The 13700-nt window shown below is 38.9% G+C and overlaps 1 protein-coding gene across 1 annotated transcript; it reads left to right on the plus strand.

The window, feature by feature from the left end:
• Window positions 1-1425: 1425 nt before the first annotated feature.
• On the plus strand, window positions 1426-11573 carry NCF4 (neutrophil cytosolic factor 4). The gene is made up of 10 exons (XM_074826558.1): window positions 1426-1516; window positions 3309-3393; window positions 4574-4727; window positions 4994-5064; window positions 5861-5988; window positions 6992-7049; window positions 8652-8750; window positions 9487-9617; window positions 9711-9776; window positions 10557-11573. Exons 1-10 carry the CDS (start codon window positions 1485-1487, stop codon window positions 10783-10785), a joined length of 1053 nt encoding a protein of 350 aa, XP_074682659.1. The 5' UTR covers window positions 1426-1484; the 3' UTR covers window positions 10786-11573.
• Window positions 11574-13700: the final 2127 nt, after the last annotated feature.

Below are 13700 nucleotides of genomic sequence, written 5' to 3' on the forward strand. Positions count from 1 at the left end.
TGCAGTTGGAAAACTTGATTATTTTCTCACTCAAGGCAAAGGGAAGAGAATAATGAGCCTGACTTCAGGTTACGTGAGGACAGCACATTTAGCAGGCCTGATCAAGAAAAGGGAATACACAGCAGAGTGTGAACGTCTGGGAAAATACTCATATCTAACATCACCACTTAAAACTACTCTGGTCAGGCTGTGTGAACAGCACAGAGTAGCAGATCACTCAGAAAGTACAGTTCAGAATTTTGTAGCTTCTCCTGGTCCTTTCTGATCAAGAGACACTGTATCACCTCTCAAATTCTAGAATGGTGCCTTCAGTTATCCACAGGAAAAAGATGGGTGAAGAACTTACTTCATTAAAATGCAGTGAAATGCAGTTTACTCTCAAGGCTGATGATTACAGTTGTAAATAGAGTTTTATTTTGAAGGATGCTGGTTGACTTTTGCTCCATTCAAATGAGAATTTTTGTGCTTGATAGAGGAAGAAGGAACCAAATATATATTGAACATGAAAATGGAAGAGAGTCAAAGACTGAAATGGGGAGACAAAGATACTACACATGACAGCTTTTGACAAAGGCAGATAAGCTATGCTGCAACTTATCCACAGTGTTAGGAAAAAATGGTTTCCTCATCACCGTCTTCCTTTTACTTTCTTCTTGAAAGATTGTCAGCTGATGTTGTACAAATGCTATATCACTACCCTTTGTGTGCAAGGCAGGGCAGTCAGGATTCTCTTTGGCTGAGCCACTAACCTGTCTTTGTAGATGGCAAATGTGGATTGTTCTGAGCACATGAAGCTGAAAAGATCTCTGCTCTTTCAAGGACTCATGTCTTACTTGCATTGATCCATCCTTCAAAGCTCATTTCGTAATCTCCCGTGCCTGATACCCTAGTACCCATATGTTTGGCAAGGTTGAATTTCCTGACCATACTTTCTGCTCCCACTTGAAAATTTATTCTTTAGCTCCACCTCCTGGCTCTTGGTCCATGGAAAGGACGATTCTCAGGAATCACAGAGCTTCAAGAAGGGATTGGAAATATTCCTCCTAGTTTACAAACATTAGTGTAGAGGTGTATGTGGGGAAATTCTAGCTGGGGTAAACGGAATTTGTTGAGCCCACTCATACTGGCTTTCCACAGAGGCAGATCTTTTGGTGAAGAGGTGGACAATAGAAGATGGGGCTCATAGTTTCTGCTTTTTTGTTGGGCTTTTTGTTTCTCAACTGTGGCAGTTTCGATACATGACAGACATCACGAAACGGTTTTTCTTTATGACTGTTTTTTCTCTAGTACTTCCTCAATCTCATGGGGGTGGGGATGTACAGAAGAAATCCTCTGACACTGAGACATTACAAAAAAGGCCTTGTAGAGGGCTCTTGATTCACGCAGGGAGAATTGCTTTGACTGTGTTCATCCTACCCAGCCAGGAACTGCCCAAGAAGTGGAGGAATAGAACTTAGCCATCTGGTTTTAAGAAGCAGAAAACCATGTCTCTTCCCCGACAGCTGCGAGAAAAGAGGTAATGTTTCTCTCCCTCCTACCACCTCCCCAACAGCCTCCATGTGACTGTTACAATCTGTTAATTTAATTTGGATGCAAGCTTCTTTGATGATTCTAAAAGGCTTCTTGTTATTGTAGCTTCCAAACTATTAGGCTGCTTGGTGTGGAGCAGACCATTTCTTAAGTTGGAGTGGACTTTCTTCTTTTCGTGGGGAATATTCACCACCTATGACAATAGTGGATCATTGTCCTCTTCATAGCTGCAGTTTCCCTTTTACCAGGGTTTATGGTATGAGTGTTTCTGATATGACTAATTATATCTCTTGATCTCCATAACCACATCCCTCTTCACAGTAAGTGGTAGTATTTATGGTGTTGTGGGTGGTGCTGATTCATGTCATTCTCCTCGTACAGCAAGCTATTGCAAGGCTTTGCATCATTACTTCAGCCTTCCAGATGGGCTACACATTGTGGAAGCCCCTGCTTGGGATGTTCTCCTAGCAGAATAAACTGAGCCAACTGCCATGTTTTTTGTATTATCAGAATATTTAACATTACGTCAGCTTGGCATTTCTTACATGATCCTTTTTAAAGTTTCTCTTTCTCTCTACCTCTTTTGTTATCCTTTTTTCCTTTTTCCTCATTCTTGGTCCTTTTTATGTAAGTGTTAATATAAATACCACTCTAAAAACATTGAGTTGTAAGATTGAAGCAAAGATGAAATTTTCTTCTGTGTGTCAAAGATGTTGTACCAAGGAGAAGGTCCCAGAGGAAGAAGCACCTGCCAATCCATGCTGTTTTATTGTGTGGACAATATAGACAAGAAACATAAGAGTGTGGTCATATGGCTGCTCTGTAGGTGTTCCTGCAGGGATCTTTCCTTCTCTCTTGCTTCAAATCCAATACTTTCTAGGATCTGCAAAGCTTATTTTAACCTTGCCCACTATCATGTGTTCTTTCACACATTTTTGACATTTTCAAACTAGTATCTTTGTGCTTGCTTCAGGTTATCTGCTGTGACTGGGAGGTTTCCCTGTAAATATTTGCTAGATTACTTGTTCTTTTTTCAAAGCCTAAGAGTCTGCTTTACTGTGTTGTCTACAAGAAAACTTGACAATATTTTGACAGCTGGTACAGGCACCAGTAGTTATGATACAGACCAATACTATGTCTTTGTTTCTTTGCTTTTTTTCTGTTTGTACTTATCCTTCTGTTGTCTCTTTTCTTATATGTATAAGGTACATTGTATGCATCTCACACATAGAGCGTAAGCTTTTTAAGAATTAGCTTCATGCTGTCAGTTTCTACAGCACCTAGCACAACAAGCTCTTTTCTCAGAACTGTTTCCTATTCCCTACAGTAACACAGTAATAATAACACCATAAATCATGGTATATAATGATCTCCTTAGAATAAGAGATACTGCTGCAGAATTATTATTGCAAATTTACTAGATGCTGTAGGGAGGATTAAGAATGCATCCACAGTTGATCATATTTCTCAGGAAAAGCTTACCAGCTCAAGTGTTTCTTTTGTAGTCCTGCTACTCTAGCGAGCCTAGGAATGATAGGGATGTTTTTCAGGCTTGATGAATCTTCACAACGGTCACTGACTTGTGCTGAACTTATAGAAACTTGACATCTCAAGATCAGACCTCCAGAGGAAGAGAATGACACCATGAGTTTCTAGCTTCTTGGTTTTAACACTAGATGATATGATGTTGCCTAACTATCTTTGTTCTGTATGGCACAGAGACCTCCGAAGGCTAATGCCAGTATGAGTAATCTAAATCTTTTGTTCTTGCTTCACAGTGATTTTGACCAGCTTCCAGATGATGTACCTGTTTCAGCTAACATTGCAGATATTGAAGAGAAGAAAGGCTTTACTAGTTATTATGTAAGAAGGGACATTTATCCTGTCTCTATACACCCTCATCTGTGACTGGTTTGGTTGTGGGAAGCAAAATGCAGTTAATATGGTGTAATTGCTTTTTGGCATGAATAGTTCTGTGTGGAGAACTCAGTGCTTCTTTTTTCTGGAATAGTCCATCACAGATTTAGCCTAAAAATTTATTGCTTGGGTGAAATGGGACAAAGATATCCTCTAACATTGCTTGTTTTCTAAATTCTTACCTAATTTCTGATTTATTTCCTGTTAGAGTGCTGTACCTTTGGTGAAGATAGTGGGAAAGGAATTCAAAGATGGTAGAAGGACAGGGTCATTATTCTATGGTACTGGCAAGTTAGGATGCTTCCATCTCCACAGAAGGTAGCATATTAATAAGTCATGAAAGAGCACACAGGAAGGGAATAGGAGGGAAGAGCACTATGAGATCTTCTGAGGAGGGATTTTGGATAAGACCGGCTCAGTCTGACTTCTGCTTTTGCTGGAGATACTGCTCATAAAACCTTCCCACTGCAGTATGCAGGTTTTACTGTAGAATATACTGATGTTTGATTGCTCTGTCTTTATGTTTTCTGAAGGATCTGGCTGCAACGTGACTCATAGTTCAGTGCATGGAAATCATGACCTCCCTTAGAGCAAAGCAGTTTTGGCAAGAGATAAGAAATAAGTAGTGGTTCAAGGAGGTCAGGCCATATTTTCTGAAATTGTGTAATTTTTAAAGTCAAAAAGAAGTATGAAGGCCTTAGACTCTGAAAATCAATTAATTTAGATGTCTGTCTATAGATTTAGATGTCCAAAGCATCCTATAGTAAAATATTTGTATTTACTTCCTTAATGTTTTGTTTGTCACTGAGGGAAGGTGTGTAAGCATAGAGTAGCATCTAGTCATTTCAGGTTTCCTTTTAAGACTATGTAGTAGAGAGCAGCCACAGGATCATGATCCATGGGAAAGCTGGATCCACACATATACCACACTGTTTGGTGCTATTTTGTTATTTCCTAGTACTTGAGTCTGCAGATGCATAACTGAAGGCTTGCTTTCCACTCTGCCCCTAAGACAATATTCCCACTACTGGAGCACTGATCTCATGTTCCTATTGAATGCCTCACTTTCATTTGGTAAGTGTTGATAAGTATGAACATCAGCCTGAATCCCTCTTCTCTGTTTCAGATGTTTGTCATTGAAGTAAAGGTTAAAGGTGGTGGCAGATACCTGATTTTCCGACGCTATCGTCAGTTCTATGCCCTGCACACCAAACTAGAGGAGAGATATGGGGCAGAGAGCAAGAATAGCCCTTTTACCTGCACCCTTCCCATATTGCCAGGTAAGTTGTCAGTACCAAATATATGCATGATTAGCAGCTTTTTCAGCCCCAGCCTGTCCTAAAGAGTGCATTGTAGGGAAGTGGTTGTGATGAGGAACTAGTTCCATTGGCAGTCACTTCACCTGTGATAAGGTCCATTTAGAAACCTAAAATCCTTTAGAAAATATGTATTTTCTTGGAAATCCTACTTTCTTCTGATTGCTTCATTTCTCTGACAGCCTCCATTTTTTGTCTTCAATAACTGTCACAGGTTTTATATTTTCCAGGAAAAGTTTATGTTGGGGCCAAAAAGGAAATTGCTGAGAACAGGATTCCTATCCTAAATGCCTACATGAAGGTAAAACTTAAAACTAAGGTTGAGATTGCACTGAGCACTGCAGATACTTACCTCTTGAAATCAGCTAAGAGAGACAGTACTGTTGTAGTCCTAGGTATCTACTTCTCTCTTTGTTTTGACTGAAGACAGTGTCCACACTGTGGGACAACCAGCAGTCCTATTCGCCAGATTGTTCAGGCTCTAAGATCTGTTGGAGTATGCAGTTCACAAAGGCTTACTTCCTGCCTTCATATATAGATAGATATCCTTACAAAAAAACCCCTAAGACGTATGAGAAAATGGTGAATCTCCACATGTTGCGTGAATATGGAGTTGGCTTGTGCACCTAAGGGACTAGGAGAGTGGGGTGGGCTGCTGGCTGTACCTGCTCTACAGTGAAGATGCAGCCAGTAGCATCAAGGAGAGAAATTTTTTGCGTGCAGGTTAACTGAAAACCTGACTTTAAATCAGTAAAAGTGTGAAGCACTAGCCAAGACTTCAGTACTTAAGATTGCCTTCTTTCCACAGTCATTCATGTTCTGAAGGGAAACACAAAGCACAATTTACTCCTTCTGCAGTAAATCAGGCACAAAAAGAGTGAAGCAATACATTAGCCAACTGGAGGAGTAAACAGGAGAAACTGTCAGCTGTTCAGCTGTGTCCTGCTGAGTGAGAAGGGAGAGGAGGAAGATTTCTGGCAGTAATGAATATCCTTCATGATCCTGTAGGTCAGAGAGGCATATTTGTTACATGTAAATAAATACAGAATTGGTCTCTCCCACTGTTACACTCTGCTTCCTACTTGCTCTTGGCACAGAACCTACTCTGCCTACCCATTTGGGTGTTGATGGATGAAGAGGTACGACTGTTCTTCTACCACTCAACCTTTGATAGTGAACAGGTGCCTCACAGACTGAGACGACTTCGCCCACGGACACGCCGAGTGTAAGTGATTGGCATGTTTTTTCAGCATTGCTTGATGTAAGAGAAGCTGTCCAGTTTTGTGGGGAGAGAGAGATTAGGACCACCACTGTGTTTCCCAAGTGAATCCATGAAGTCCTAATATGAGGATCTTTGTGGTAGAATGAACACAGGGTATTCCTTGTTTTCAGCAATCTCAATTTTCTGAAGTGGATGTGGTACTTGCATTAAAGGAAAAATCCAAAGTGAGAGTATAGCTTGCTTTTAAAAAAATGCTGCTCAGCTCTATCTGTTGATAATTCTTTAATAGCAGTATCTATTATAATGTGCAGAATATACAGGCCAATCTTAAGGACATAGGCTTACACCGCTGAAGTCAGTGTGAGTTTTGGCACTGAATTCAGTGAGGTCTGGTTCAGACACTAAATGAAACTGAATATTTAATTTGTTACTGTCCTTTATCTAAACAGGGGCTTGTCCTACATAGCAGCATTAACATCCCTTTGGAGAACTGCTAAGTAGATGTCATACTTCATTACCCTTCAGAGAAATTAATTCTCCTTTCAACATAACAAAGATGAACCCACTTCCTTTTCACTTTCCTCAAACAGTGCAAAAACTGCATGCGTGTATGTGTTCCTGGATGTGTGTATGACGGCAGAGTTTGAACTGAATGTCATGAATGCTAGAAACAGGGATGCCCAGAAGGCAGAGTGGGGAGGCTGAGCGGTGCTGTGGAAGAGAGGTTGAGGATACTGACTGTATTGAAAATTCCATCTGTTCTCAGCAGCAGATATTATCCGATTGCTGCTGCTCTGCACTGAAACTGAGAGACCTAGGGCGATGTTGTTGCATCCATATTTATTTACTTAAGTGCTGCACACAGATTCTCATGCAGTTTCTCCAGTGATCTATGGCTTGCCTGCCTCTTAAATAATGAAAATGTGGACACTGTACTACTGATCATGTAGTATTTTTGATGACTGGAAAGACATATTTACTTCCCTGTTGTCTCCTTTCTTTGCAGTAAAAGCATTTCACCTCAAGTGCCTATTTTTGACCGCATGGCAACACCACGGGCTGAGGTGAGTACTCTGCACAATCTGTCATAGGATAGGAGATTAAACTCTCTTTCACTTTGGCGTCTCATTGATCAAGTTGCCTTTTCCAATTAGAGCTTGGGGAAAGAAGGGAAAGTGAAATTAACACAGGGAAGTAATTGATTTTAATAACAGGGAATGAAACAAAGGATGGAAAGAAGTGTTCTGTTCCTCTTTACCTGAGTAATAAGAAGGTCCACTGTGAAGTCAGAATCACCCAAGGTTCAAAACTGAGAGACAACTTACTGCCAAATGGTCCACATTTACATAGTGATATCCATAAATTAAATTTAAAACAAGCGCAAGCTTCAGTCTCATTGACTTCAGCATATGTTTAAGAGCTTTGCAGGTGAGGCATCGTAGTATTTTCTGTAACATAAGTGTTCTACTGAAAAGTGCCTATACCCTAATCTTTTGCTGTATATTGTCTTGGTATTAAACACATGGAACTGCTTTGTAACCGGTACTTGTCTGAGCATGGTCTTGCTTCCTGGAACATGTGATCTGCCGTGTAAGATTAAAAAAACCCATGCAAGTGCTTTGAGGTTTGTTGGTTTTGGTTTTTACACTGAGTATGGCAGGTCTTGGATCAGTCATATCTCCTGGGTTTTATCTCTGAATTTATTAATATTGAATATATCTACCAAAACTTTTCAATAGATGAAATGGCTTTTGACAGAGACATATGTTAAGTAGACATATATTAAGTAGACATATGAACTAGCACCACAACTGTAGCCATTGTCTTTTTTTTTATTAGGACAACCCTTGGCATTAAGAAGACCAAAAAAACCCATCTCAACACAGAATAAAGAACACCTTTTCATTTTTGCTCCTCTAAGAGTATTTAAATGGCTACCATGTTCTCTAAGGACAATTGGGGAAATGTGCATTTCTGATAACTTGGCCTCTTTAATTATTCAAGAACAGCTTGTTAGGGTGGTGGCATGTGCTTACCTCCTTTTTTTTTGCCCTGAAGGGGGCATCTAAGTTCCATTTTAACTACATGATAATTTCCCAGACATCCCCAAATCTCTCAGTTCAGCATACAGGCCTGATAGGTAGATGTAAAAACAACAGTTAGTTACCATTAAATTAGAACACAACACTTCCGCAATTTTTTAAGGCTCTTTGTGATATTTTTCAGCAAATCTGAAAGCTGTAAAACTGCAATCAGAAATAATACATATTTCTTAATTTCTCAGGATTTCAAGTTTTCAAGTTGTCAATTGTCTTCAGCTCTGTTGACTTACTTGATTTTAAGTGTTTTCAACTTCTTTATATTTATTTCTCTGGTGCTCAGTGTCCTGACACTTTAAGAATCCTAGCATGTAGCTCTCTGAGCTGTGTTTATCCTAGTGCTTTCACTACTTCTTCAAAGCATTTTTGTGTGTGCCAAGTAGGAGAAGAAATTGTGAGAACTTCAGACTACAGTCATATATATGCTCTTACCTCAGAAATACATCTGTGATGATGAAGTGCATATTATCATGCTGCTTTATGCTCTCACCCCAAGAACAGAACAGAAAGAAAGATTCATTTTTGTAGTTCTGTGAGTTAATAATTTCAGTGTTATACTTTCCATAGGCACTGTTTGATTTTTCTGGAACCAATAAACTGGAACTCAGCTTCAAGAAGGGAGACTTGATCTATCTACTCAGCAGAGTAAACAAAGACTGGTTGGAGGTAAGACTGCAGTAGCAGTACTCAATTATTAGCATACCTTGAAATATATGAGTAGAAAGGGCTCTCCTAGTCCTTGGGATGAGTCTCCTCCTTTCAAGGATAAACTGCATCATAATCAGGTCTTACTGTCAAGAATAAATCCTTGACTCCAAATTTGAAATTTTTTCTTTCCTTGATGATTTTTAGCTTACAAATTTTGTGCCCTCTAGACTTCAATTTTCATTTGCATTTGCTTCTGCTGGAATGTTTTTAAATTCTTTGGAAGTGATTAGAACACAAAAAGGCCACAGAAAGGAGATGGAAACTCCATTTCAGCGATTAATTGGTTTCTTGCCTCAGGGTGAGTTGCTGTATACTTCATGCTTCATACCACAACACACGTCAGCCTGATTAGAGAGAACTTGGGCAATGCAGCAGTGTTCTGAAAAAGGATGAGGAGAACATACTGTGTGTTTGCTGATATGATATCTCTGCTTGCTCAAACACCACAGCCTTTCTTGGTAACCATCTGACTTTCATTTTTTACACACTGTTTCACTCCCTTGCCTTTTAATTGACTACGGAATTGTATATTCTTTTTGTAGGGATGCCATCAAGTCACTTCCATAGCCTTTTTTTTCTTAATTATAGTAGAAAAATTCCTATGTTTCCATGGAAATTAATTGAATTCCAGAACTTATTGTATGTGGCCAAAATGGCATGGTTTTCTTCATTCTAACACCTCCTATCATTCCAGGGAACAGCTGATGATGCCACTGGGATTTTCCCATGTGCTTTTGTGAAGATCATAAAAGATTTACCACAGCAGGAAGACACAGTTAATAAAGTTCGCTGTTATTACCATGACGAGACTGTGAGCACTATCAAGTAATATGAAAAAAGTGTTCCAGTTTACTGCTGAAGAAATGCTGACAATTCTTTTTTCATGATGTGTAATGGTTAGGTTTGTTCTTGTTACAGGGATATCTCAGTGGAAGAGGATCTGAGCAGCATTCCATCATTCAAAGACCTCATGGAATTGATGAGGTACAATGCAAGCAGTTAGTTGTTTAATATCATTTAAACATTTATCAAGTTCCTTCCAGTCCTGCATTTTCCATATTGTACATGGTCATCACCATGTTTTGGGTGTGAAACACTTTTCAAGTGTCCTGAAGAAGTTGTACTTTGACTTGGCCCAGGGCCATCTGTGCAGACACTAGTCTGCCTTGGGATTGTCAATAAATATGGAATGCCACATGCTTCTAACTCAGTTATGCTGGGTAGAAGTTTCCATTTCTTGTCCTAAGACCAGAGCCATATCCTCATGCAAGGACCTTTTGTCCAATATACATCCTCAGGATGCAGGAGACCGCCTTCTAACACCTGTTAAACTGGATAAATCTAGTGTTGAACATCAAAACATTAGAATATCAAATATTAGTAATGGAATACCTGTGCTAATATTCTTCTATTCCTCAACCTGCCTTCCCCTCAGAAAAAGCAACCATAAGTAGGCAAAAGTGGGTAGTTACTACAGTCAACTCTTATGCATGGGAATTTTACCAAACTCATAGATTAATTGTGCCCTGCATATGGTGTTACTAGAAATGGCTCTTCATTCTGTCAGATTTCTTAGCTTAAACACAACACAGCATGAATATGGCTGTATGATTTCTAGTACTAGCTGTACCAAGAATGCCAAGACACCCAAGGCTTTGTGTGGCTTTTAGCAGAATGAATTAGATTTCCAGTATACTGTTCATCATGAAGCACCTCACAGGCATTCCTTGATTTCTGGGGATCAATCCATTTCTTTTCTACCAGGCAGGAGTTTGACCAAAGTGACATTGTTTTGAATTACCGTGACCATGATGGTGATCTAATCCGGCTGCTCTCCGATCGGGATGTTGAACTCATGGTGTCTCAGAGCAGAAGAAGGCCCTCTGAGAAACATTTCTTCCCTTGGAAGTTGCACATCACTCACAAAGATGACTTGGGTGTCTACAACACTAGTCCAGGAATAGGGGCTACTCAAACAGTAAGAGCAACATAAGTGCTATATAGAGGTGTTCTGGTAGGTAACTATACAGTCCTTCTGTAATCCCTTTCTGCACAGTTTCCTTTAATAGACCTTTGAAGTAAGCTTGAAAAGAGTAATTTTCAATAATATATTACCTTTCGATGTAAAAATCTGTACTTAGTTATCTTCTTTAGGTTTTTAGCACTCCTCTGTAATAGAAACACCCAGTTAGAGCAGAGAAAGTGAGGAATAGAGAAATCAAATCACTGGCCTTATTCACAAAGCAAGTCAGCATTAGCCTGCAATAGATGTGTAGTGTCCTGAGCCCCAAGACCTGGTCAAATCTCTGTTCTTTCTCACAGAGCTAATTATTTGTCCAGAATGTTTTCATAAGCTTTTTTCCTAGATGGCCATAATTTTATCTTCACTTCCTGATATGAAGGTTTGTGTGCCAGTTCTTATGAACGCGTTATTATTTCTGTCATGTGGAAGTCTGACTGGACATTCAGAGTTTGTTCTGGAAGCATCAAGAAAACTTCTCATATTTCAGTGAAGAAATTGTAGCTCACCTTTGCTTTCTTCTTTCCACTGGCCAATATTTTGAATTCAGTGAATCAAACCTAGTACACCGGTGGTGTTCCTCATAGATGTTTCTGTAATTGTACAGAATACTTATTTCTGCATTCTGGAAAAATTTGTGATGCCTATTCAAATAGCAATTTCTTCTCTATCTTCTGCTTTCTGACACCTCATCAAAAAGTAGAACTAACAAGAAATTACTGTATCAGATTCTTCATCAAATAAAGTTGCATATGAGTTTATTTTATCAGTTTCTATTCAAAAGATTTTGGGGGGGTGGTGAATAATTCAACTCTTTTTTTTTTTTTTTTGGCTTGAAAGTAAGATAATTTTGAAGCAGTGTTTGAATGTTACTTATTCAGCTTTCCATAAGGAGGAGTTCATTACTGATAAAAAATTTTGCAATAATTTTTTTAATGGTCATGCAATTAAAATAATTTCTTCTTGAACAAATTTACAGCTGCTTGTACATACAAGTTATATGTGTTTTACATAAATTGTTCAATACCTTAAATACTGTATTTTAAAAATATCATGCAGCCATAGTGTTAAAAAGATACCACCAAGTATAAGTATAATTGGTAAAAAATAGAAGTCAAAAGAGTTTTCAAACACAATGCTTTGGATTCAACTGTTAGTTTCTGTGGCATTAAGCTACAATTCCTCATTTTAAAAAATCTTTGTCCTTGACAAGCTGCTAAAATTTGTACAGACAAAAGAAAAGATTAACCAGTATCTGAAGGTACTAAGAAACAGTTAACTAATGATGCATGAATAACTAACCTGCCCCTCCCAAAACTGGCAAAATGTTTTCTCTTTTTCTTAGATCTTACCTCTAATGCCATCAGGTAACAATATCTTCAACAACAACAAAAATATTTAAGGTGACCTATCCTTTAAAACCCGTTTTTTTTCCTTTAAGAAGTGCTTAAGATCTTTAAGATGTGTTTTAAGATGTGCTACAGGTCATATCTACTTTCCAGGTACAAAGGTTCCACCTGAAGAACCTATGCATATTAAATTTCAGAGGTAGATAACATATATTCAGAAGAGACAGTGATGGAAGGTTTTAACTGACATTTTGTAACATTTTGGTAAAATAATGTAACTTCACACTTCAAAGGCATTGTAGCAATGTGGTTTAGGAAGGACGTGAAGCAATATACAATGACAATGTTAGTAATCTTACACTTTGTGATGCATAAGAGAATGCATTGTAAGTTTGAAACCCAATTGGCATGCGTGGCCTGCAAAGCTTCTGGTGTGCGGAATTCCTTGTTACCTGTTCCTGGAGTTCAACACACCAAATAACATCTGAAGATTTTCACTGACTGCTAGATTCTGTGTTGTAACCCACAACTCAGCAAGTCTGTTTGAAGATGGAGGAACTGTTTGAGTGAGGAAGACAAGGGAGAGAAAATGTCTGCTGGGAAACTAGAAACCTCTTTTCTAAGGGTGGGGGAAGAACATACGTAAACATACTGGCCTCTGAAAATCAGAGCAGGAAAATTCCTTTCTGCCTTTATGCTGTAAAGCAAATTCTGCCCATCCAGCAAAGATGCATATTCCCCTCCTTATCTGCAGGTTTTATATGCACCCCTCCTGACAGTCTCAATGACACACAATCTCCTCAGATACTCTCATGTTCTCCTTCTTGCTCTGCATGTTTCCCTTATTCACAGTATACATTTTTTGACTTGTATATTGATGTAGTTCTTGTGAGACCCTAACTGTGCTAGCTATGGTTTTGGTCAGTACCACAGGGATTTAGAGAAGGTGTAGTAGCAGTGCAGGACAGACAGATTCTGGCAGTTACATTCTGTGTCTATCTGGGCACTCATCTTAGTTCCCCATAGGTTACCCCTGAGAGCACAAATCTGAGTGTGTTTTTCCATTATGGCTATCTAACTTTCCTATAGATCTTATTATTGAAGGCTGCTAGTCTGAGTTTAAAAGCTGGATTTAAAACAGCATGGCTACTTTGGATTTAGGATAACTTCAGGTCAACTCTTCTCACCAGTTTTCTTTTGTTTCCTCTATGAACCGTAATGCTTATAATTTATTATTAATTGTTGTTGAAATTGGTAAAACTTACTTTTAAAAATATTACTCAAATGTAAAGGTTACAGAGATAAAGGTAGTTCTCTCCCCCCCGCCGTACAAATAAGCATAAAGTACAGAATAAGCCCTGCCTTGAAGACTGTCTAACCTAGAGTAAAGCAAGAAACAGCACTGGAGTAAAAACCAGGGAATTCTTTCTCAGTCTTTCTCACTTCAGCTGCAATCATCTTTTTTCTGAAAATACATTAGTCCCATGATCTGGTAATTGTTGAAACACTGACTGACAATGACAAACTTCCTTCCCCTCC

The sequence above is a fragment of the Strix aluco genome, chromosome 5 (assembly GCF_031877795.1).
Source record: "Strix aluco isolate bStrAlu1 chromosome 5, bStrAlu1.hap1, whole genome shotgun sequence".
NCBI lineage: Eukaryota > Metazoa > Chordata > Aves > Strigiformes > Strigidae > Strix > Strix aluco.

Excerpts from the sequence above, each read along its gene's own strand:
- NCF4 (XM_074826558.1), top strand. The coding sequence starts at position 1,485 with ATGTCTCTTCCCCGACAGCTGCGAGAAAAGAG. Across the intron at positions 5,065-5,860 it reads TCCTAAATGCCTACATGAAG|AACCTACTCTGCCTACCCAT; the intron begins GTAAAACTTAAA and ends CTCTTGGCACAG. Across the intron at positions 8,751-9,486 it reads TAAACAAAGACTGGTTGGAG|GGAACAGCTGATGATGCCAC; the intron begins GTAAGACTGCAG and ends CTATCATTCCAG.